Source organism: Sebastes fasciatus, chromosome 21 (genome assembly GCF_043250625.1).
Source record: "Sebastes fasciatus isolate fSebFas1 chromosome 21, fSebFas1.pri, whole genome shotgun sequence".
Lineage (NCBI taxonomy): Eukaryota > Metazoa > Chordata > Actinopteri > Perciformes > Sebastidae > Sebastes > Sebastes fasciatus.
Window position 1 is genome coordinate 15,126,778 of NC_133815.1, and position 26,536 is coordinate 15,153,313.

Below are 26,536 nucleotides of genomic sequence, written 5' to 3' on the forward strand. Positions count from 1 at the left end.
TAATCTGAGAAAAAATCATGTGCCTCTGTGTCTTCCTCTGCAAGATTTCACAGACGGGAGGGAAACAACCAATCAGAGCCGAGATGGAGCCTGTGACAGCTGCTCTGAGCAGCTGTCAATCACTCGCGAACTCCGATCAAACCGGTCAAACTAGGCAGCGCTGATCGAAAATGAATCAATATTCTGTTACCGTAATGCCTATTTCTCACCTCAAATGTTTTCAGAAACATCTTGTAGTGTACTGTTTAGCTGTAAAATAAGAGAGTTTGTGACCCGACAGCCATGTTGGGATCAGTTGAGGAAATACCAAGCACCGCCCATCAGCCAGATAAACACTTTATCAGGCTTCTCAATGATACAGTTGTCCTTTTAAATTGCAATACGTGGTTGAAATGTTTTGAATTTGGACTGCAGTACCCATTTCAGACGCTAGCTGTCAGTACTACGTATTGTTCCTTTAAATATTGAATGACTCATTCAGAACAGGAGTTTTTGACACAACAGTGAAGATTTAGGAGATGCCGACATCCTACCTTGCAGATTAGCTGAGTCAAACAAAACACACAAATAACAATTGGCACTTTTGAATAGCAGTGATATTTTTTATTAGCAGCCAACAGCTTATCAACATTGCTTTCTCCAACATATTAGCATTCCCAGCCTTAATTACCTTTTTACCAATCAAACTCTATTACAATCATTAGGCTCGTATTAGTATCCTGTTTCCATAAATCTGCATAATATTTAAGTGTATCACTGTATGTGCTCATGCATAGTGCTTCACAGCATATAGGAGAGCATATTTAAATGTAAGTTTATCTCCAGCGGATGCCGAGCAGGTGGCAGCTCACAGCCCACAGCTTTAAGGCGGTGCCATCGTCCTGACCCGCCCTGGCGGTATCTGCACCGGCACAGTCCCTGTAAGGAAAAGGAAAGACAGTCATGACCTCTTTTGCAACATGCAACTTTTTGGTTGTCTTAAAGTTTTAAAATGTCTTTTTAAACACCCTGTTTCTCTTTATCTAATCCTCCTCTATTGTAATTGGTTACATAATTAAGGAGGGAAATCAATGATGAATGATAGCTTCTACATGCATTCACTTTAACAGTGTATCTCATGAGAAAAGTGCACCAGTCACCAATTTTCTGCATTTTCTTTAGTCAAACTTGGGTTTTTTTCCACATTCATTTTGGCTGAGTGTGGAGATAATTAGTAAATGATTTAGATCACCTGTTGTGCAGGGTGTGGGTTCTGGCTCCTGAGCGATAGTTGGGAGCAGCTGGGTGCATTTTCCTAATTAGGGCCAATTAGGGTGCCCTTCTTGAAGGCATAAAAGAGGTGAAAAATGGGCCACCTGGGGCATTCTGAACTTGCTAAAAACCAGTGCAGACCTCAAACGAACACCTCTTACATATTGACAGTGGTTATGGGAAATAGGGTTGTCTGCTGTTGGGTGCTTCAAGTTGACAAAAGCCAGATTACCGGCCATAAGGAAAAGCTCGTTGCTGTTTTGCAATCAATGTGTCCTTTGAGAATATTTAATTTGGGGAAAACTTTCAAAGAGGGGGAAACTGGAAACTGAATTTATTAAAATTGAAGAGATATTTGTTTATTAAAAATAAGGAGGCATCTTGTTCATAGTTTTCCCTGAATACGTTTTTGTATTTGTATTTTTATGTGGCTGGGAAGGGCTCTCGGGCTTTTCACCTAGGGCTGAAATCTGGGGAATCAGTTCTGCCACACCTTAAGAAGACTTTTTGTTGTGTCCTGTTGACCCAAAAATTCTATGACTACAATTTAAAAACTACAATATCCAACATTATGCACCATCAAAGAAACGATGAGATCAGGTTGGTTAAATGTGTGTGTTGTCATGCTGCCTTTCACCTCTTAGGAGGCTTGTTAAGTGGCTTAGTTTGGCTAATTTGAACTGATTGATCTTGAGTATTGCTGCTACTTCAATAGCATTTCAGACTGACTTGTAGTATCCTCCAGTGAGCAGCTGGTTCTCAGGAGTGACGGCGCAGTAGATGCTGGTGTAGGCTCCCTCTGCTGGCGTCTTGAACATGAAACTGATCCCCTTGGTTATGCTCACAAAAGGGCTTCCCATGTGCCTTGTTATTTCAGTGTTCACAAAGCCGGGGTCCACAGAGTAAGCCATCACACCTAGAGCTGTAGACAAAAGGGGGGTGCATTTAGGTACAGAAGTTCTTTCAAATGGGTTGATGTGGATGCCAAACTTCCCAAAACACACACTGCTTTTCTATCCCACTGTATTGTTTTGGTCAACCTGAAATAAAAGAAAACCCTTGACAACAAACTAACACTGTATATTAACTCTAACCTTTACATATGAATACAATCCTCAATCATCTCTGTGGAAATGATTAGATCAGTAGTGAGACTGACAAACAAAGGTGTGATCAGTGGAGCGATCATTCCTTAAGAACAGTGTGTTTCTTTACAAACAAGTTTCTCCTTGCTCTGTCTCTTGCCTAGAGCGGTTTGTGGTTGAGGCATGAGACTCTCACGCTGGCAAGAGATGCAGATCCATTTTTTACGCACAGGGAAAGAGACACAGAGGCACAGAGAGATACATTAAGACAGACATACATTGTGCATAATGTTGCCCTACCCTCAGTCCGTTTGGCCAGCTCTCTGGTAAACAGGATGTTGGCCAGCTTGCTTTGTGCGTAGGCCCTGATGGGGTGGTAGCCTTTCTTGCCGACCAGGTCATCAAACTGGATCTTGCCCATGGTGTGAGCTGTCGAGGACAAATTGATGACCCGGGATGGGGCCGAGTGCTTCAGCAAGTCCAGTAACAGAAAGGTCAGGAAGAAGTGACCTGAGGAGGGAGAAAGTGGGTGGAAGTAGAGAGAAATAAGAGGAGAAATAAGACACACAGGGAGCAAAATACAAGTTAGGAAGACGAAAAGAAATACACAAAGGCTTTAGAGATTGGCTCATTGAGTAATGAGTCACCAAAAAGAGATTGGTTGATAATTTGTGCTATTGCTGCATGCTAATATTTCATTGCTAAAATGGCCTATAAAATGTTAGTAGATTTATTTTAATCAATGAATTCAAATTGTTAAGAGACAGTTCCCCCCAAACTGGTGTATTTCCTCTATATTTGAATCTCATCGTACCTAAGTGATTGACTCCAAACTGCATCTCATATCCATCCACTGTGGTGGCGTAAGAGCACATAGCCACACCTGCATTGTTGATCAGATAGTGAAGAGACTTCTCATCTGGAAAACAAAGTTACCGGCATTACAGTCTTGAAAATGAAAAATGTACACTGTATTCTGGAGTCTCCGTGTTTGTGTGTGTGTGTGTGTGCGTGTGCGTGCCACCCACTGTTGTAGATATTCTCAGCAAACTGGCAGATTGATTTGGTGTCAGCCAGATCCAGTTGCCTGGCGACTACTTTGGCTCCCTTCACCTCCCGCATGATATCACGAGCAGCCTGCTCTCCTTTTGCCATGTCTCTGCATGCCAAAATCACCCGTGCACCTACGGAGATTAATAGCCTCTTAATGGTGACTGTGTGCTTGCATGTGCATTCATGTTGAATTTTGAACAAAGTAAGGAGCTTACTTTTAAATATGTATCTTTGTCTCAGTGTTTATACATCAATATATATTTATATATATATACACAGTATGGCAGGCATTAGTTGTAATTCCAGTTCTCTGCTCTGGTTTCATGTTTTAAGCAGTATTTTTCATTTAATTTGGCAGTTTAATACTCAAGCCACCTCATTATAATTGTTATACTTGCATGCTTGTTAAGATGTAAACATTTTCCACACAGGCACTCTGAGTCACACATTAAGAGAGAATAATACAAAGAGCCTATAAGTCATCACATTTGTCTTTAAATGTGCAGTTCTGTTTGCTTGCCTCTGCCGGCCAGGTCTTTAGCCGTCTCTTTGCCTATTCCAACGTTGGCCCCCGTTATTACAGCTGTCTTCCCATCTAGACGCACATCCGAAGACCACTTTGGGATAAACAGAGACCTGAGGAGTGAGGCATGAAGGTGGAAATGATTAGAGAAATATTAAGGGGGATCCTGACACTAAACATGATGGTGAAATCCAGATTTTAATATCAAGAGAATGAAAAAAACTGTTAAGACAAGTGGAGAGAATAATGACTGTTTATGTTACATGTTTGTTTAAACTTACAGCAACTAAATTATAAGTTGGGTGAGGTTTACCACCTAAGGCAAAACAGTGAATACCAGAAAACAACAGTCATCGTATAAAATGAAGTTAAAAGTCACAGGCTTCGAGCTGACTTGGCAACTTCGCTTGACATTTCTGTCTGAAATGACCTGAGGCAACAGTCTCCACCCATCTGGTGCCCAAATCGGGGTAAATAAATGGCATTTTGTGAATAGATATTTAATATAATTCAATTTGGCTTACATGATGATATCTTACATGAGAAGTTTCTTACCTGACTGCTTGCATTTCTGTAGTTGGTGATACAAAATTGTAATTCTAAACTATGAGAGGCTCCCACCGATGTTGTCTCACGACTCAGGTCCAGAGATGTGAAAGAGAGAACGACAGAGAAGTGAGATAATATGTATTTTAGAGTGCAATACAAACACCCTACTGTTAATAGTCTGTTAATGTAACTAATCAATTTGCCAGAATTTCACTTAGGGTTCCTGAAATGCAATCACATGGTAGGTACTGCGAAGCCAAAGTACAGAGAACTGTTTGTGTATTTAGTTTGCAGTTTTAATGCTTGCAATTTCTAAATTGAACCTGACCTTTGGCTCAGCAGATTATTGCAATGTCATGTATCTTACTTAGTAAAAGTAGCGACTGGATACCACAAAGAGCTCCACCACACATAAAAAACAGATTTAATTATTTTTTTTTTTTTTAAATATACATTAACATGTAAGCAGCAGCATTTTAAAGAGGACCTATTATGCTTTTGTGCTTTTCCCCTTTCCTTTAGTGTGTTATATAGTTGTTTGTGCATGTAAAAGGTCTGCAAAGTTACAAAGCCCAAATTCCACGCCAAAGGGAGTTACTCTCCCCAACAGAAACACTGCTCCTGAACTGCCTGAAACGACTCGCTTTAAGTCCGGCCTTTTCTTCCATAACGTGGTGATGTCACCAAGTAACACATTTCCTAATGGCTTGTTTGGCACGCCCTCAAACAAAGCTAACTAGAGCGGAGTCTGAAGAGTTTGGTTCAGGAGGTGGCAAGAGATCTAACGGAGCGTCGCAGACAGTGGGTGAAAAGAGGTGCTGCAGCACAGCCGGTATTAGAAAAGTAGTGTTTTTTGAACATTCAATCATGTAAACATGATCTAGTAGAAACCCAAAATACAAGTATGCACCCAAAAAATTTGCATAACAGGTCCTCTTTAAGGTCATATCTGCTGGTCCAGGCATTGCTAAGTGACATTACTTTATTTTTTGGCAGTTTGATTTGACCCTTATAAGCTCCTCATATGTCCTGCATGCTAAATCATCATCTGTGGAGTAACTAGAAACTGCTTCTGCTGAATGAAAAATTACCATTGGGGAAATAAAGCTAATCTTATGTTAAGTGTCTGTGCAGAAGATTCACCGCAGGTGAAATTGAAAACCTGGATCCACAGGTGAGCCGACTGTAATTTCAGCATTTCACCACTGTGGATTTTCTGGTGCTTTCCACAGGAAGGTCTAAGTTATCATCCGGCTGTATATCCTAATTGCTGATTGGTTTGACCGTGACAGTTCATTTGATCCGTGAAGGGACTGCAGTGTGAACGCAGAACCCGGTGCATTACTCAAGAGTGGGTTTCCCCCTCCCCTTCTTCAGGAATTTATATTTCTTTTATTTCATAGCATTTAAAAAGTGTGTGTGTGTGGTGGGAAATGGGTTGTATTTATGTGATTTAATGAGACCACAGACTTTATCTAGTCAATGCAGGACCTGCTTATAAAAAAAGTGATAAACAGAGTCATTGCTTGCCTTGCACTACTTTTTAAAGCCACAATTTTTCACATTTACTTGAGATTTCTTATCTTTTTGTCATCCTAACACACCACTAGAGGGCGGACTGTAGCAACATGCAGTGGTTTAGGACTTCCTACATATCTTCAGTCAAATGAGGGACTGTTTTCTCACATGAAAGGCCGAAAAAAATAGAAGCTGAAGTCATTTACAGTCAGGTTCTGTGTTGGCCGGGCAGCCAGGTCTCATGTAAACCATGTGAAAGCTAGTCATAACTTCCTGTTTTCAAAAAACAACCATAAAATAAGCTGAGACGAGATGCACACACTTACACACACACACACACACACACACACGCACACGCATATATAAACATACTCCTGCTGACCCAAACCAGGCCTAAATGAGTGCTGCCAGCTTCTCTCATGTGGTCTCTCTGTGACGCTAGCTGGTCTGACTTCTAGCTCCGTTTCCCCTCACAGCTGCTCGCCATCCACAGGCCTGATGAAAGGCTGCCTGTCTGTCTGTCTGTCAACACGGGGACAAAGACAGAGAGGCCTCGCCACATGTGTAATTAGCGTTGCTTCAGGAAGATTACAGATCATCTCGAGGAGATAAATGACTCGTTCGTTGTAATTTGTCGAAACCCAGAATAGGAAAGTTGACAGAGAGAAACCACAGAATGTAGGATAGCAGCCATCCCTGAAAGGATCAGATGCAAAACATATTTAATTTCAATCAAAATACTCTCTCAGGGGTTCATTGCATTAGGTTTGATAGATATGTACATGATAATTGAAAGGCTGCATACATATGGCAAGGTTGTAATTGAACAGTCCCTTATAACTCCTACTGTGTGTGTTTTGCCTGCTGTCAATGGCTCACACGTCCACACCTCAAATCAAATGACAGGAAGCACAAAGAGAAAGTTCATAATGCTTATTTTGAAATATATACAAACATCGATCACATAATGCTTCTTCTGAAATAATACATAAACAATCTACTTTGTAAAATTAATTAAAATATAAACAGGCTGACATTTTCTTCATTAAGGCTGGCACATTATGAAACAAAACAAACCAGTAATAAAATAGCTTATCAAATGCATAGCATTTTTTTTTTCTTAGACACACACTGCACTTGTGGTGCAATAAGAAGAGAATAAAAAACATATGGGATAAACAAGCGTCGTACCAAAACCTGATGTGTCTCTTTACTGTAAATTAGCTTTTGTCAAACCCTACAAAACTAGAAAAAAGGAACATTCACTCAGGAAATTGCCAGATCTTAATGGAGCTTGTAGATTGAATTTTCTACTACAAAAATATTTGCTTTAATGGCATGATTTTGTGAGAGCAAGCACAATGATTTCCACATGGTGGATATTTTGTTATGCAAGGAAATTCTTGAAATCATCCAACAGTCAAATTTAGAAACCGTTAAAGGACAGGAATGTACGGACTTTAACCTGGCTGGAAGGTGATGGAAGGTGGGAAATGAGAAAGGAACAAGACCCATCTGCAATTTACATACAATAAAAACATGACCTTCTTCCAGTCTGAACCCAGTTCCACATCCAATTCCCAACAAAATTCCCCACCATTGTCTGGAATGGAGGGAGTTTCCATTTGAAAAAGCATGAAGCCTTCCAATGGAAAATGAATAAAGGCACTTTAGCGATGCCTGAGGCAAGATTCAATGACTAATGTGTGAAAATGGACTAGGTATTAAAGAAGTCGGCATTGATCGATAGCTTCACATTCCTAAAAGTTGCTCAGCTTCTTTTTAAGTGAAAGCCTTCCTTTCCTTGTTCTTGTACAGAAAGCTGGTATGCTATACAAATTCATTCAGGTATTTTTCTAATGTAATTAGAAGCTAAAATATATAAGGTGGAGTAACCAACAGAAATGATCAGAGGCTATCTTTTCTGAGGGTTACGGAGATGATCACTGTACTGTAGGGGATGTAGCTCAGTCCGGTGGGACTTGGCCCATAAAGTTCTTAAACTTCTTCTTCTGACAAACAAAACAGCCATTGGTCACTTTTCACTTCCCCGGCGGCCGCTCCTCCATCACTTCCTGGACTGGCAGTGTCTCGTCCTGCAAGGTGCTTTGGGAAACAGAGTCCCCTTGCGGCCTAAGGACGCTTTGGAAAAACTGGGCCGTCTCATTGGCCTCTTCCTGGACGGGGCTCCCAAAGGCATCGTCCTGCCCCGCCCCGTCGCTGCCGAGAGACGTCTGGCTGACGTAGACGACGATGACGTCCCCGCTGAAGTTCATCACCTGACCGCTGGAGATGAAGGTGGTGTTGTTGTTCCCAGACACCTGACCTGTACATGAAATGTGGGAGGGAGAAATGGGACATTACTTGTGGATAATATTTGCTTGGTACATGCATTTGTTTTCGCCCTTTCTAAGAAAAAACTGGTGGTCTAGCGTGACAAAAGCCGAATGAATCATCTTCTCCCACTCTAACTGGTATAGTAAATGACGAGTGGAAGGACACCTTATTAATAAATTTGTAGACATATGTATATGACACTGCCTGCCATTTCCCCCCTACACACAGGCAGATAGAGCTTCCCCTATTCATGATGTCGAGGAAGAAGGGACTATATCTTGGCTAACCTCAGATGACAAATGGACAGTGGGTGTAATGACCATGCAGGATGACCACAGAGAGGCCGCAGCTACATAGCCCGCCATATCATATCCTTTCTCCAGCACTTTTTAGCGTGAGAAACCCAAGACCTCTGAAAACAAGTCATTTGTCAAGAGTTTAGGGTTTTACAGACATGGCTGAATAAGTGCAAAAACAAAAAAAAGTGCCGTTCAACTCTCTCTAACCTTTATTTCCATCCACAAGTGTAGCATGTTTCTCCAGAACATACCTTACAAACTTGCACTGATCTACGGATGTCCACGTACTGTTCATAAATGGATTCCAACCAACCAGGTGAATTAGGAAATAAACTGTTTTTGTTTCGTGAGCCATCTTTCACCACCACATTAAGCCCCTGGTTCCTATCCAGCCTCCTGTCTGAGTTTCCAGCCGACCCGCCGTGACTCACAGCTCATGCCTCATCTGTCCACACATGTGCACGCACACACACATAATCACAGAAACTGTAAGCAAACAGGCTCTAGCGGACACTTTTACACAAAGTTGCGAAAAAGGCAAACACAATCACACACACTCACAGAAAGTGCGTCTCTGTGTTCCCCAACCGAGATCCTTTCCCGGAATACCAGTCTGAGAGGTCTAGCTCGAAAATATGTCGATCCACCACAACTTTGAAAACAAAGCGCTATGGAATCTGCTTGGGTTCTTCTGTCAAGCTGATTTTCTGGATGCCCAACAATTGGGACAATACAGTGTACTGACAGGGCTTTTAAGCCAAAGACTAAAGTTGAACTCTTGCACCCCTCTCCTGTTCAACCTCAAAGAAAATGGTACACAATGCTTCCCAAAATCTTGCTTATTTTACCTGGACAGCTGCCAGTTTAAATCCTCATCCAATAAAGTATATCTGTGTCATTACTACTGTTGAAGTGTCACTGAGCAAATGCATTTAACCCCCAAACAGATAACACTGATGTTGCATATTGTCCAGCTTCAGAAATAAATTTTGACAGGTGACACCTTCGACCCTTGCTTGACCTTTAAATAGCACATGCGGGAAATCCGTTTAATCACATGTTATTATTGCATGATGGGAAATGGTGTTAATTTCAGGCCAGCCAGAGTGTAATTAAAGAAGCGAGTCATCAGTGAGAGTAAAAAAAAAACTCACATTTTGTGTGTCTCTGTGTGTTTTTGTTGGGTGGGCAGGGTTCTAAAAGTATTACTCAAGCTGCGCACATCTTGCTTCAATTAAAGCTGTGGTCACTTTGCGCAACCCTATGGAACTCTGGGTAAACAGGAGCTTTGTAGATGGCATAGTTCACACTGACGCACACACACAACACTGTATGTTAGAGTGTGGTTCTGGTGGTTCGCTCGCTCATCAAACACTCACATATCTTATTCCCGCTTCCTGTGTGGTCTCCCAAAATTCGGGGTCCAACTATCAATACTGGCTTTCATAAAGCATATTTCTTGGAAACAATCACACAAATTTCTTGTTCTTTTGCTGAAACCAATCCTCTGTTATAAGTTGTGTTCACCTAATAATACCCCGGTTTGCGCTAACCACTGTCTCGATCAGACCGTTCTGATAATAGTGCTTTTATAACTAACCATAACCACTTTGTGTTTGAGGCACAATACATAAATATGATTCCCAGAGATTTATTTTTTTTCTCTTTGGCAGCGTGTAAAGGTTTCTGCGAGAACAATACAAGTTCATCCATGTGACGGTAAAACTCGCCATTAAAACCAACATGAATTTCACTCTGTTGTTCTTGGTCGCCAATCCCACCTATTCTGCGGGAAGAGAGCGCTGCCGTGTAGTATATCAAATCGTGTATGGGTATGACCCTGTGGCAATACAGTGGTGGTGACTGCCTGCACAAACAATGAACACAGAATCCACCTGGCAAACACAACTGTGGTCCCACAGTGTTTGTAATGAGACATTATCCCCAGAGCACACAACCACTGTGCATTCAGTTTTCATTGATGTTGCTGAGTAGTCATAGCAAAAAATATTCAGGAATTATCCAGCTCCATACTGTAGCATCTTTGTATTGCCCTAAGAGAGCTAAAAAATAGTTTGACTTTCTGGGAATCTACACGCAGAAGTATGGAAGCTCAATTCTGCCATGGAAAAAAAATTATGAAAAGTTTTAGAATAATAAAAATAAAAGCACAAATACTAAGTGAAAATAATGAGATACTAAATCAGAATTAAGTGATTGACTTTCCAAGTCTTTTGATTTTCTTTTTCACTTTTTTTTAATATCTTTTTTATGACTTACTGTACTATGATTTTTTTAATGGCTTTTTTAAGACAAACAACTTTTTTTTTTGTACATTTTATGACTTTTTTATGGTATGCTATAATGTGAGTTTTTATGACATATTTATGACATACTATAATATGAATTTATTTATGGCATACTATAATATGACTTTTTAATTATTTTTATGGTATACTATACTATGACTTTTTTAAAAACTTTTTTATGACATACTATACTATGACTTTTTATGACTTTTTCATGACACTATAATTATGAAAGTAAGTCAAAAATATGAAATAGCAAAATTTTTACATTTAGTAGGTAAAACTTTTTACTTAGTATCTCATTCTATTGAGTTAAAAAGTCATAATTCGAACTTTGTATTTCATATTTTTGACCTCCCACTTTATAATTTTAAGGTCTCACACTCATTAGTATTTTTCTTTTTGTCGTACCTATTATTTCATGTGTCATTTTCTCATTTTTGATGCATGGGGGGGACCAAGTGTCTTTGAGGCATCTAGTTTTACATTTTCACCTACCTGAGGTAAGAGTTGGTTCAGCCAGCTGACTATGGAGGCTCTCAGGTGAGCACTCCAGTTCTGACTCCCCAGAAGAGAGCTTGTTTCCCCTGCTATCCCCCCAGGAAAGTTCTTGTCCTTTCTCTGGGCTCGAGGCCTCAGGGGGCTTGTCCAAGTAGAGATCTCCGACAGACGAGGAAGTCATCAAGGGGTTGACCGAGGTCATCGCCGAGGTCGTGTTGTTCTCTGTTGAGTTAAAGTCTTTGCATGCCGGTCTATATAATTGCTCCTGTTTTACCAGTAACCTGTCGGTCAGGTGGGGTTTAAACTCTGATCTCATCTGAGCCTGAGACAACGGCAGGCAGAGTTCAGCAAGTGGACTGGACGGAGGGATTAAAGAGGAGGTGTGGAGAAGTGGAGGTGAAAGGGAGACAAGAGATGCAACACCTGTCTCACTCTTGGACAAAACCATCTTTTCTTGATTTCCATCACCGTTTTCAGCCCTTACACTCCCACTTTTCTCCTCTTTCCCACTCTCATCTCCATCCAGCCCTCCGCACGAGCAGGTTCCTGGAGTCCCCGGGCTGACAGCCTGGCTACAGTCCTCATTCTCCCCTACTTCCAACGGCTCGTGGACGGGAATGACACACACACAAGAACCTGCCAAAAGAGGAGACGCACCCACAACCTCCTCTTCTTCTGACACCTCCTCAGGTTCTCCGGAGCCTTCGCTCCGATCCTCCGTCACCGTCTTCCCCTTGGTCCCTTCTTTTTCTGTCATTTCCCTCGTGAAGGCCAGTGAGACCTTGGCATCGGGAACAGAGGTGGAATAGGTGCATGGGAGCTCATCATGTGTGGGCGTTGGGTAAATGAGTTTGGTCGTAACACAGGGTGTACATTTGGGGCCTCCAGGGCCTCCTCCTGCTCCACTGTGGTAAAGAGGGGCCAAGGTCTCCTAGAACCACAGAAACAAAGACAGGCACATTGTAAGGAACTGTTATTTTGTGCATGAATAGTAAGAAATATGTGATTTCCCAAACCCTACACCATGTAGTAATAGACATAAGAGCTGTATGTGTTCCTAATTCTTTTATTTGATCGTATATTTAATAAACAATCTAACAAGTAGGTGTGAGTACATATAATAACTTTGTGTATTTCCATGGCTTTTTAACTGAAATTCCACTTTACCTGTTGTATCCTAGTCCTCTTCAGATTCTGGACACAGGATCGCAGATTTACTAGACAAAGAAACAACTTATTGTACCTTAATATTGAATAAAATGCCGAAGCACAAATCTTAATGATTTCTGGTGAAGATGTTCTGCAAGGAGGCTGGTGAAAACAGCAAGTCAAATCTAAAGAAAGTATTTAGTTTTTATGTGCTACGATGTGTTCTTAATGTGATCAGACGTAATAGCAGTCACTTTTGTGCAACGTGCGAGTAAATGTATGTCTGCTTTGAATCAATGTCTACCATGTATGACACCTTTTAAAATCATAAACTTTTAAAAAGAACAATAATGAAACATCATAGCTAGAGGAGAACTTTGAGATTAACATGACTGTAACCTACCAGAGAGTAATTTCAGTTTGTCCTTGTAGCAGAAGAGGAGTAAGATGAGGAGACACAGAACGGTGATGACTGACAGCACTGAAACTATAACCCAGGAGGATGCTGCACCTGCAAGAAAGAGGAGTTCTTACAGAGAGCTTGCTTTTCTACTTTACATCTGTCAGCCATAAACGTTTGCAAAAGATACAATAACTCATAAATATCTGTCAAAAACACAACTAAATCAGACACCTTTTCTATCATTTTCTACATTTACTGTGACATTTAAACTGTACTGCAGCAGAAATAATATTTTCCCTAGCAAAGTGTATCTTTATTTTTAGAGGTTAAATATGCATTAAAGGTCCCATATTGTAAAAAGTGAGATTTTCATGTATTTTATATTATAAAGCAGGTTTAAGTGCTTTATAAATACTGTTAAACTATCAAAACGCTCAATATACAGAGAAACACACACAGCCCGTATTCAGAAACTGTGGTTTGAAACAAGCCGTTAGGATTTTTGTCCATTTGTGATGTCACAAATATACAATATTTAGACCATTACAAGGTTTTAAACGTAAACATTCTAAATGTGTCCCAGTTTATTCCTGGTTGCAGTGTATGTGAATAACATCAGCTGACAGGAAATAAACATGTACGCAAACTGTTGCCTAGCAACGTTTTTCCATTGCAATCCCGTTGAAATGCACTCAAATGGAGCATTTCAGGCAGAGGGTGAATACAGGTATATTTAGACAGACAGTATGAGGAACATAATGTGTTGTTTGAACATTACAGCCTGTAAACATGTTCTGGTAGAAACCCAAAATACAAGTAAGAACCTGAAAATGGGCACGATATGTCCCCTTTAAATTGCCTCTGTATGGTGACAGTCTGCAGTGAATGTGTCCATGTCTTACCTGGCCCACCAGAGAAAGGTGGTCCACACACTGCATCAGCCTGGGCGCTGCCTGGCTGTGTTTCACTCTTACCCTCGGCCTTACAACTAGAAGAGAGGGTGAAATCACAAAAAACACACAGTGAGGAGGAATATTTGTACAACTGGAAATACTTGTTTTTTTCTTTCTTTCCCTCTACATTTTACAAGCCAACCGGCCAGCCTTTACAGTTGGATCTGCAATGATGAAGGACAGAAGGAGGAACAGATGGAGAGAAAAACAAAATTCTCCCTCCCTTTTTCCATCGTCATCATCATCACTACAGATCCGGCCGGTAGTGGAAGCTGGTATCTGGTCCAGGGTTCCAGGGGAAGTGGTGTGAGTATTACTCATAACAGCTGGCTGGTGGTGAGGCGGACGACAACCACCCAATTGCATTTTCCCTTCATGGCACCCAAAGATTCCAGGCTAAAAACTCTATGTGTGTGTGTGTGTGTGTGCATATCTACACTTACTTGGTCCATTGTTTGCATTGTTCGGCACTGTTGTCAGCAGAGAAGAAGCCTTTCTTACATTCAACACACGTCTTCCTTCCATTAGTAGACTCTGGAATTAATAACAAACATTGTAGTATATCTCCAAGTGGGCACTCCGCTGTAATCGTGTTTTGCGTTCGTGTGTCTCACCGAGGTCAACCTCGAGTCCAAATCCAGCGCCGCAGGTGGGTATCCTCTCACAGTACTCACAGTTGATGGGGTAGCATTGGAGGCCGGAAGAACAGCGACACAGCTCCTCTGCCAATGGGTTCTGAGGTTGCACCATAAACCCCTTACCTGGCGGTCAAAGGGGAGACTATTTCAGTGCAAAGGAATGATCTTGTCTGTTGCATCTAAAACTCCACGCTGGAATCTGAACTTTCCTGGAGTTCACTTCATCAAAATTATTTACAGGGACATTTTCTGTGGTGATCAGAACCCTGAAATCAATACAATACAACAATTAAATACTTAATCAAACCCTTAATCTTAACTGTTGTTGAGAATGTATATATCAGAGGCCTATCTATGAGACATTACGTTCTCCAGTGGAAGTAAACAGGGATTGACAAAATATTCAGAAACAATAAAACTCATATTTAAACATATTTTTTATAGTTAAAGCAAAACCTTTTTAATGGTTTTTCAGGATTTTGAAATCCAAGCTGTAAATACTGACCTGGGTCACAGAACTTCTGCTGAAGACAGCGCGTCTTTTCAGTCCAGCCGGGCTGGTATTCATCACGATTACACTTAACACATATAGTCTGTTGGGAATCAGTGCAGTCGGAAAACACACGGAAGCCTAGCCAAAAAAAGAAAGAAATTAAAGAGATAGAAGGAGGAAGAAAGACAGATGGAGTTAACAACCCATACATAATCACAGTAACCACTAAAAACCTGATGGAAGAAGACAAAAGTAGAAGGAAATTGACAAAATTAGAGCCCTTTTTCCTATAAGTGGGTACTTCTAGTGGATGAAATGTCAACGCAAATTGTGTGTGGTTGTGAAAACACATGTGCACGTCAGAGCCATTTTAAGCCAAAATGTTCCATTTTTAAACATGGTTCCTCTTTTTCATTTAGGATCTCTGTGAATGGAAATCTATTTTTATGTCATGCTGCTTCCGTTGAGTAAACCAGATATACGATATGCTCTTTCTACTTTCTTGTGTTTTACTTTGATCCCTGTGTGTGTGTGTGTGTGTGTGTGTGTGTGTGTGTGAGTGTGCTATTACCTGGTTCACACCTCTTGCAGCATCTGGAGCCTCTTAAATAATGTGTTTCATTACACTGGAGAGATTTGGAGACGGCATTCTAAAAAAAAAAAATATCAAGACATAAAATGAGTTGTCTGTTATTTTCTGCAAGTTTAGCTTTTTGTGTGACAGGAAACTAAGCAGTCTTATACCCTTTTGCAACACACATTTAGAGGAAAAATATGTCAAAAACAAAACTATTTACATGAGAATTATCATTCAATTTAAAGATAACCAAATGATATCATGATTTTTTTTTTGATCAAAAACATTGATTTTTCAATCAGTACTTTTTTCCCCTCACGCTTCTCTATTGCAATCCGTCCCCGTCAGTTCATCATTCAAAATCCACACGGGATATTTCGAGATGGCGGTGAGTAATGAGAGGAAGAGGATGGTTAAAATATTTCCAAGACATGCCCAGGAATTCTTTCCACACTCTCAGAAGCACCTGACCACAGCGCTGCACACCCTCCAAACCAGCAAACCAAATCCCAATAGCAACCAGTTGCACAAGGAGAACCAACTGGGACTAAATGCAATCAACTCCAGTTGGCTTGGAATTAATAAACAAATTGGCTGCAGATATTCTCCTGATCCCCGCTGTTAAAAGAAAATCACCATGTTCTTTTGGCAGGATTGGTCAAATTGCCCGTTAAGTAAATGGTGTGAATAAAAACAAATCTTGAGGCAGCTGTTAAGCCTCCGGCTGTCATCCAACAGTGTAAGATATAGAATTAGCTAGGAGTAGAGCTCCTGTTGCAAAGGAACATGGAAGTGAACAGTGAAACATCTGTGCATGTTTTAAACAATGAATGGGAACTCTGGTAAAAAAAAAAAGCCACATAGATAAGCTATGCAGGCTCTCACACACACACACAAACACACACACTGTACCCACCCTCCAGCCACCCTGAATAAGAGGCCGGTGAACTCCTAGCCACATTGCTGAATTACAGAATCTGTCTGTTATGACAGCAACTCCGCCAAAGCCTCAGTATCTATATATAAATGTAGATAAATACAACCTATAGGCCTGACTGCACTCTGAGCTCGGACCAACCTTCTTCTTTATCTCATTCCGCCCTTATAAAAGCATCTTTTTCCCATGAAATTATACACTAATCCAGTCATTCACACTGTAATTTGTACTGTAGAGAAATGCTGGTGCCGCAGAGGTCCAGTTAAACCTGCAGTAGTATATTTTTGGCATCATTGGGCAAAAATTCCATAATAACCTTTCAGCATATTGTAATTAAAGTGTTCCGAGAGCAAACTAGACTTCTGCACCTCCTCATGGCTCTGTTTCCAGGCTTTAAAAAAATCTAGCCCGCGACGGGAGACTTTGGCCAATCACAGGTCATTTCAGAGAGAGAGCGTTCCCATTGGCTGTGCTCCAGCTGGTGGGCGGTGCTTTTTATTTCCTCAACTGATCTCAATATGGCTGCCGGGTCACAAACTTTCTCATTTTACAGGTAAACAGTACACTACACGATGTTTCTGAAAACATTTGAGGAGAGAAATAGGCATTCCTAGTTTGACTGTTCGATCGGAGTTTGCGAGCGATTGACAGCTGCTCAGAGACAGCGGGCTCCAGCTCGGCTGTGATTGGTTGTTTTCCTCCGGTCGATATCTTGCAGATGCCATTAGGAGCACCAGAGGACACAGAGGCATATTCTTTTTTTTACCTGTTTCATGCACTACTGTCAAGATATAGTGACCGTTTTATAAAAATAACTTTTTGTTAATCATATTTATGCTCCATTTCTACCCACTGCAGCTTTAAATGAAATGGGACAAATCCATCCCCCCTGCTCTCCACACAAAAGTCTGTCTGTCATCATACTAATAATAATAGGTTCATGTTAAAATCTTAGGATACACAATAAGATTAGTTTAGATTAAAACTCCTCCTCTCTTCCTTATTTCTTTGCCTCTCGTTCTCACACCTCCATGTTAAACTCTGTTTAGTCTCAGTGTCTGTCTGTCTGGCTGGCTGGCCTCAGGCTACAACAGCACAACAAGAACGCTGCAGCATTTAATTACCTCCACTAACCCTCTCACACATCAGCCAGTCTTTGTTTTTCGAATCTAACCAGAGGGATAATGATGCACAGCGCTCATAGCTCGGACCGCAGCACTAATGAGGACCATGTGCTGCAGCAGACACAAGTGACAGAAGTAGGAAAGATTCCCATTCTAAGGGGTTCATGTTTGTGTAGATAGGTAGACAGAGAAGACAGACAGACGTGTGGAGACACGGTGGTGGTCAATCCGTACAACTGGGCCAGAGTGCACGGGAAGCCAAAAGAATGCTGGGAATTGTATTTTTGTTGCCGCCACATCTAAACACTGGGTCTCAGTTATGTGAGGCCGTATGTTTCACTAAATATATATGTAAGAGGAAAAGAGCTGATCCACCCTATATGATTATAGGTTATCATGACGGTCAAGATAGAACATCCAACCTCAAAGCTAACTTTATCTGCTGTACGGATTCAAATATACACTTATGTTTGAGTGTGTGTGAGTCTGAATGAAAGAGATAGGGTAGGGAAAAGGTGAAATAGTCAAACGGTTGGATAGAGCGAGGGGCATTGAATGGAGAAAATGATATATGATATTCAGTAACTTCCCTTTTTTTATCATCTTTTCCTAGCTGCTTTGTTTATCTCTTTAATGCATGATCCCATCAAACAGGAGTGGGATGCAGAGTGCATTCCATTTAATGTCACAATACCAGAGAATTTGCATAACGGCCGAAGCAGCCTTTGGGCCCGAGCCAAGAGAAGCACATCAGCGTGACTTTATCCAGTATCACCTTATCCGCGATAAGGTGCTGTAAAAGCTGTAATGCACAATGAATCTTTGTGCACTGTTTGCATCTGTGATTAATCCTTTAAAAGCCATAAAAACAAATCCTTTGAAGTGCCACCTGCAGAAATCTGGATATTTTAAAATCTCCTGATTAAAAAAAAACTTTCAAAACTTTAACCATTTATGAGCATCTAGAAGATGCAAACACAGTTTTTCTTATCTTTAAAAAAAATGGTTGTGATTTTCTTGCTATCCAGTCAAAAAAAAAACTGAGCAACAAGTGGCACTGTAGGTTTTTCCAGGGAAAAAATGCCATGTCTAGAATTGCAGCAGGAAGAATGGCTCAATAAAAAACTAAATAAGAGCTGGGAACTCTGCAAAAAGACAGCTCAATGACCAGAACAGATACTGCAAACAGATGTAAAACAAGTCCCTAGACAACTATAATCCATGCTAATTGTTTTTGATTGAAGACAGAGGGTGTGTTAGAGACATACTAAAGGTCTTAAAAAATTCTAATCCAAACGTCTTCACACAAAGCTCTATTGTCACACAAGACTACAAGCTTTATCTCTTAATTGAATGTCTCTGTTGTAAGAGGCTATAGTTAAATCAAGTTTGGATCTGCAAGCCTGAGGCAATGTGCTGTTATTGCTCAATGGATGGATGGAGCTACAGGGGGTTAGAAAAACACACTTTGATGAATAAAATTATTAAAATGAAGAGGCGTTGTTGGTTGAATATTAGATGTAGTGAGTCGGGAAAAGAGGTTGCTGATGGAGTATTTGAATGAAAGGTGGCCAGATGAATGAATGCATGGCTGGCTAATAAAAAAAGTACAGGAGCCGTGTGGGTAGACATGTAAATGAATCCACTGAAGCTCAGTTTATTCATGATGTATCGACTTTTAAGCACTCCACATCTTGAAGTAATCTTGTATTGCTCAATGTCACACAGACAGTTTGAAATGAATTTGGCGTGGACTGGATGAAGCGGTCGAAAACCAAGAAAATGAAGGGGAATTCTTTTGGGGATACTGTGAGTCAGTAATGGCAAGACCACGGTGAGAACAAACCAAAGCCAACGGTTTGCAGTGTCACCTTAAAACGTAGATGAAAAATATTTCTTCCAGTCCACACAACACTGACTCGTTTTCCATACTCTTGTTGCCACTACTTGCATTTGACAGTCTGTGGAAAAACATCTTCTGTTCTGTGCCATTTACCTGTCTGGAGCTCAGAATGCAGTGCCCTCCATGAGCACTATCTCTTCTTGCAACACATTTTGGTGAAGCAGAGAAGAAAAAAACAAGAGAAAGAAAGAGCATCTGTTCCAGTCAAAGTCATAACTGGTTTATTACCATATATACAGGCAAACAAGGCAGTGATAGATCACTGGTGCCCAGCAGTCCCACCACTGTGACCACAACTTTTAAACTACTCCACCTGGACAGAGTTAGCTACTTGGACTAAACAACAACATGGTCATCAACATGCCCTGGGACATTCACTTTTTTTTCTCCTTCAAATGAATCAGCTGAGACATTATGTAGCTCTTATAATGTCAAGATACAGGGAAAGTGTCTTGATACAATGGAAACAAGAAAATGATCACAAAAAAGGTGATGCTTTCACATTCCTGCAGCCCCCAACTCTCTCTCTCTAGGGAATACAAATCCTAGAATATTTCTATTTTTAGTGGCCACCCCCTTTTGATCTCTGTACGACACCCCTTGTTGGACTCTGCTTCTCACTTTGGAAGCCTCTCCTTTGGCAGAGCTAATGAGGCTCCTGATGAATGAGCCATTTGGCCAGGTTTGAGAGAATGCTTGGTAGAGAGAGAAGAGCATCCAGTCGCCAGCGTGCGTTTTTGCGGTCAGAACAGGCGAGGTGGACTCGACCCAAACAAAACTGTTTCCAGTCAGCGTCCGGGCGTAAAAATGCAACCCCCTCCTTCTCCTTCTCCTTCTGACCGGTTCATACAAATCATCTGATGTGATGACACATAATCTGGTTCACTGTTTCATACCTCCTATTCCATCTACTCACAAAAACATCTGGATTGCCAATACTTTGCATTGCACGCTCATTCGAATAAAAGTGGCAGCTCCATAAAAAAAAAAAGTGCACAGGAAACAGAGTATAGAATAAACTTTGACTATTAAATGCTTTCCCTAATTTTGTTATCAGGGAAATAATTAAAACCTTTTTAATACCCAAAAGTGTGTGTTTTTTACCTGTGCGTAAAAGGTGACGAGGACGCATGTTATCCAGCCTCGGACTATCCAACTTGTAGACAAGTTAAACCTCATCTCTGCTGCTTTTATGAAGACAACTTCTGAGGGGAAAACGTTTTGTTCTTTTCCTAACACCAAGATCCAATTCTTCTTCTTCAGATCCACCTCACAGTAAATCACTTCTTCTCTTTAAAGTGCGTAAAAGTGGTTGGTCCTCCACACCGTCTCACAGGGCATTCTTGCGCCTTCATTCCCGGTTAGGCTGCTGCAGTTCCCAGCCGTTCCTCTCTTCTCATCTTCCTTCTGCTTTCACCCACGCGTTGTGGAGTAAGCTGCATGCAACAGCTTGTAAAAACTGACTGACTTGACTGAGGGAGGTAGGGAGGGAACTCCTCCCACGTTATACTGTTTGCAAAAAAAAAAAGTTCAGCCCTCTCTCCTGGCTCTAAGCACTGATATCTCTCTCTCTGAATGAATGAATGTGTATGTGACAGACTAGTGTGCCTGATTGTTGTCAGTGATGTAAGATTATCATGGTAATATGATCCTTTATACACTGGAGTTAGAAATACTGTCACTACATGTTTTTCTGTGATTCAACTTTAATGTTTGGCTGCACTCCCACACTCTTATTTTGAAAGAGTTTGTCAAGTGGCACTTCTCATGTGATTGGCCAAACAAGTTGGGTTATGACCTCAAAACTTCCCACAGATGACCCCACACGCTGAAGGCAAAGCATGTGGTCACTTTCATAGATCTCACTTCCTACATTTTGCCATTATACCGTAGAATCGTGTGGGCCGATCCCAGCAATAGTTCCTGGAGCGTGGGTCCAGGAATAAGCCATGAGCCTTTTTCTACAGTCTGTAAAATCCACTTATTTAAAAAAGTATCATGCACTGCCTCCGGAAAACAGCTGTTCTCTGCCTCCGGGGCACAAAGTGAGGAACATGCACTGAATTTGCATGGCTGATTAGACCCAGCCCACCTTGGCAAAGTCAAGAGAAGGGAGGTTTGAGAGAGTGGAGAATATGTTCTCTTCAAGTTGACAGTTATGCAAATATTACATCGCATGTGAAGGCCCCGAATGGATGTAATAGGGTCGATTGGCACGAGAGAGGAGAGGTGAACAAGGAAAACAACAGATGTGAAGAAATGAAACTGGAGAGATAAAAAAGAAAAAAAGAGTGTCTATTTTAAAGAGGACCTGTTTTGCTTATTTTCAGGTGCATACTTATTACGTATTTTAGGTTTCTACTAGAACATGTTTACATGCTTTAATGTGCAGTGTAACTCCCTTTGGCCTGGACTTTGTAACTTTGCAGACATTTTACATGCACCAAAAAAAACGATCTAACACACTAAAGGAAAGGAAAAAAGCACAATAGGTCCCCTTTAAAATAATAAATCAGATATGTTAATGTGCAGCACTGATATTCCAGATGTTTTCATAAAAACAAGCACAAAATATGACTAAAAATCAACAGTGACTGATGTTCAATTGAGGTGAGTAGATAGACGAAGAACTGTTTTAACCCATAGGAAGTTCAATGGGTGGAGAAAGAGCAACACTAATGAGGGTTTTAAGCTGAGCCAGTGGAGGTAATGGGCTCTGTCCTCCCTCTCCCCTCTCTTCCCGTAAAAACATGCTGAGAGAAGCTGTTCTGTGGTGGAGCCTCTGCAGCTCGCACAGTAGCAATTAAGAGCCAAATTTGACTCTTATAGCAATCAGAAAACCTCAGCTTGACTCTGAACGCACCCCTAACACTCACACCGAAAAGTCAGCCCCCCTTAACAACAAAACATGAACTGGAAACACATACAAGTCACTGTTTAAGGCTCCACTTCAAACGCAGAAGTTGCAATGTAGCTTGTTTTGATGTATTTAAAAATGTAGATTCACAGCAGGCCGGACGCCACGCCGGTTTACAAGCAGCACACTTCAAATGACCTGGGTCGGAGCACAGTGTAGCTCTGTTAAGTATGTGGGTTTGCGTTGCCTAGCATCACTTACAACAAGTCAAAGTTCATGCCTATTCCACACAGCTTATGAACACACGCCATGGGCCGCTGAATGGTTTCCATTAAAGTGACACACACACATACACACTCGGATCTGCAGAAGAAAGCAGCCGCAAGCCTGTTTTGGTACCACGATTTTTGGAGGAAGCTTCTAAGGGTTCGGCACGGTCTGCCTTGAACACAATGAAAAGCACACAGGGTTGAAAAACATGCATGTGGCCCTCACATACACACACAACAGAGCGGATTTAATAACATTAAGGCTTTAGCCACCATGTTCCGGTGGGTTTAAGGGTTGGATTGGTATTGCTTCTGCTTGCTTTGGAAACAGATGTGATCCGTGAGTCACACCAAGTCGCCAATGTGAGTAAGAGCTGCCTGCTGACGCCATTTGGACACTAAATCGCCAGGAGAATTTTCAGAAATATACACATACTGAAAATACAGGTTCACACCCAGATGTGCAGATATTTGCACAGCGACACGTACCCACGCTGCCAAGCCAAACAAAGGGTCTTGACAAGCAGAAAAGTTGTTTTGACACACAAAGAAAAAAACTATTCACTAGGAATGCAAATCACATATCAGGCATCTGTCCCTGCACACATATCTACAGATAGAGATACACAGATACACAGACACACCCACACAATGCTGCCATGCCGTGTAGTTCCACCGTGTCTTGTATCAATTATTTGTCCACCTGGCATCGTTATCAGTGATGACGGTTGAATATTAACCTGAATATGCAAATCCTGTTCTTTATCAAGAGGTGTTCGTTCACTCGCGTATAATAATCAACCACTAAATGAGTGCTCAGCTCCACAATGGCCCTGCCTGACCCATTTCTATATTTTCAAATCTACTAGATTGCGCTACAGGTCAATCAGAACTGTCCAAAACCGGTCTGTTATTGAAATTGCAACCATATTTCCTGTTACTTTACTTCATTATTTTAAAAGATGGATTGAGCTTTAATTGCCCAGTTAAATTCCTACGGGGGTCCTCCTGAGATGCACACGTCTTTGACTGAGATCAATTGTCTTCTTTTGATGATTTTAGGCCAAAGTTAACCACGTTATTGATACTAAATCATCCTTTTCTAAAGGGAAGATAGCATGGATTGAGAGGTAGCCAGTGGCGGATTAAGGTGGGGCCCCCCACACTTACTCATCATGCTTTAACGTTACCAGAAAAAAGTAATTTAGTGCCATGTGTAAAAGCATGTTAGGAATATTACATAGCCCAAACGTACACACATTGAGACAGCCTTTAATCTAAACCTTGAAATATCGAGTTTAGGGTTTTTCTTTAGTAGATCTTGGTGTTGTTTCAGCTGTTGTGCTTTTTGTTTTTGTGCTCCGTGATCATATTTTCATTTTACCGCTATTCTGTACAGTAGTGACGTATTATTTGAAAACCAAATTGAAATTTTGAACCTGGTCACATCATGGGGCCAGGTTCATAAGGTCATCTGATTTTGTAGATGAGGGCCACATCTACTGTTTAATTTCTTTAATGTTTCTTATGGGGTAAGTTGTTTTTTTCTCTGAAGTACATTTAAATAATTAAAATTAATCTGGAGCCCTTGCAAACATGGGGCCCCTCAGGCTGCAACCTACAGGCCAGCCTGATAGCGCAATCTTGACGGCAGATCTGAGCTTTTACTTCTGTGCTCCTTTGAAAGAAGTTGTTGGGAATGTCCCTTAAGATGGACTTTGGTTTGTTGTACTAAGCAGACAATGGATCACATCAAAGGGTTGGATGTGAGGGGCAGGGACACAGAGGAGTGTGTGTTTGTCTGTGAAATGACTTTGTTTTACAGCCTCCAACACCTGTCGACACTCGGAGCCATAATCAGAACACCAAGAAGTCTAAAAAGCATGCCGACATTCAATGAGGCCTCCGGACGTATATTTTTAAGTACACAACTGACCTCCAACTTTTAATACACCATGACACCGATTTCAAATATACATAATGAGTACCATCCTCCTCAGTTCAGTGTATGATACAGTTATTTACCGTTTTCTTGTATAGAGCATATCGAAAAAGAACACCAACAAAAAAAATAGAACCAAATACCCACTTTAGAAAACAAAAAAAAGTACAATTATCAGAGACACTGCAACACAGAGACAAGATGCAACCGACAGAGAGGGAATAATCATGATCAGTGTTCTCTTCAACTTCACATTGCCAAAACGGATAAACAAAATCCATAAACAGTAGTGATAATGTTCAATGTATAAGACTCTGAATTAAAACATATTTATATATATATATATATATATATAAAATAAAGAACAAAATAGTAAAGTGAAGTGCAAATTTCTTTGGAAGTTGGAATAAGGTTGTTTCTTTTTTTCATTAAGACATAAATAAGTTATAAAACAGAAGCTGTCCAAACAAAAAAAACAGTGACAGACTTTGAAGAAATAAAGGCAAGACAATTCTTTTTATAGCTTCAAGTATGTGACACTTCTGAGCCGTACAGATACCCTGTACAAGGCGTTCTTACGAGAGACAGTATTCCGTAACGAATGTTAATGCATCTATCGCACAACTCTTTGCTCCAAGATGGCGTTTTTAAAATTCAAAATGAAATTCCAGCAGGCCGCGCTCAGAGTTTTGTTTCCTAGAGACGAGTGAAGCTCTTCTGATGAAAATCAAATTCTGTGATACTTTCGAGTCCAGAAAACGTCCAAGAAACAAGTCCCTTACTATCACTCTGGGTGCATCTCAATACCGCTCAAGTGTCTTCCTCCCTCTCGACCTCTTTCTGAAATGACAATGTTGACAACACTGATTCATGAACGCAAAGTCCTGGACGATGCTTTCGTCATGATTTAAGGAGAGGAAAAATGAGCAGAGGAGAAAACCTTAGCTGTCACTGCAAAAAAGAGTCCCCACTGCACTGGAGATTTTAAAATCAACTTTCAGCAAACCTTCACTTCTTGAAATTGAATAAACAATACACGTGGTTTTGTTCTACTTTAAGCCGAACCAATGCTTTTTCCCAGTAGAATGAAATGCTCCCAAAAAACAGCGGGGGATCGTCAGTTAGTCGCAGCAGTCGATTAGTCAGTGTCGTGATCACTTCTTCCTCTGGAAGACGTTGGCCAACATGGCGCCGGAGGTGGTCAGCTGACCCATCTTGCTCAGGAACTTGGTCTTGGCGTCCTCGCCAACCAAACTGGAGGCGATGGACATGGAGCTACGGGGGAAAAAAAAATTGTGTACAGGTTGAATTTGGCCATGATGAAGCAACAACATATACTGAAAGACCTTTACTCTACTTCTTTAGAAGGGAAATGCTGTTTGCCAATACAGCCCCTCCTGGTTTTTACAGTCAAACGGCTCCATCAGTTCCTCTTTTGAGTTAGCTGAGCTTATGACTGATACGACACTCTGCCAAGCTGCTGCATTGCTCAACAGAAGGACAAACATCACATCTTAACACCGAGCCAAAGTCAATGAATTTGGAGTTCACACTCTGTTGACTGGTGAACACCTTCACATGGCTTCTATATGAGTACAACTTCACTATTTGTTATCAAAGTGGCTCGTGTCTTGTAGCATAAAGGCCTCAACATTCCTGCGAAAAGTTAGTTTACTGTTATCACTTTACTTGTTCTATATAAAGTATGTATAGAAATTCGAGCAATTGCATAAACCTTTCTGAAGAAATGCAAATAAACATGTGAAATGTAATACACTGGAGTATTATTACTCCAATGTTAATGTGTTTAGGACTGCAACTAATGAATATTTTCATTGTCTATTAATCTGTCGATATTCTTTTCGA

At 40.9% G+C, this 26,536-nt stretch overlaps 3 protein-coding genes across 11 annotated transcripts in view; all 3 read right to left on the reverse strand.

Annotated features, from left to right (window-relative positions):
• Nucleotides 1–678: 678 nt before the first annotated feature.
• On the reverse strand, nt 679–4,609 carry LOC141759941 (retinol dehydrogenase 12). The gene is made up of 7 exons (XM_074622465.1): nt 4,468–4,609; nt 3,910–4,025; nt 3,365–3,520; nt 3,151–3,255; nt 2,637–2,846; nt 1,981–2,173; nt 679–918 (listed from the first exon to the last, which is right to left on the reverse strand). Exons 1-7 carry the CDS (start codon nt 4,479–4,481, stop codon nt 816–818), a joined length of 897 nt encoding a protein of 298 aa, XP_074478566.1. The 5' UTR covers nt 4,482–4,609; the 3' UTR covers nt 679–815.
• A 2,049-nt stretch (nt 4,610–6,658) lies between these two features.
• tnfrsf11a (tumor necrosis factor receptor superfamily, member 11a, NFKB activator) lies at nt 6,659–21,036 on the reverse strand. The gene is made up of 10 exons (XM_074622464.1): nt 20,707–21,036; nt 15,633–15,711; nt 15,074–15,199; nt 14,545–14,691; nt 14,374–14,464; nt 13,880–13,965; nt 12,978–13,085; nt 12,593–12,642; nt 11,423–12,356; nt 6,659–8,305 (listed from the first exon to the last, which is right to left on the reverse strand). The coding sequence occupies exons 1-10, from the start codon at nt 20,779–20,781 to the stop codon at nt 8,022–8,024; spliced, it is 1,980 nt and encodes a 659-aa protein (XP_074478565.1). The 5' UTR covers nt 20,782–21,036; the 3' UTR covers nt 6,659–8,021.
• Nucleotides 21,037–24,644: 3,608 nt separating this feature from the next.
• relch (RAB11 binding and LisH domain, coiled-coil and HEAT repeat containing) overlaps nt 24,645–26,536 on the reverse strand; it is a 37,703-nt gene continuing 35,811 nt past the window's right edge. For all 9 annotated transcript variants that reach the window (XM_074622462.1, XM_074622455.1, XM_074622463.1 and 6 more), the window contains one exon: nt 24,645–25,945. In XM_074622462.1, coding sequence (XP_074478563.1) covers nt 25,825–25,945 — 121 coding nt within the window. In that variant the 3' untranslated portion in view covers nt 24,645–25,824. The remainder of the gene's footprint in view (nt 25,946–26,536) is intronic.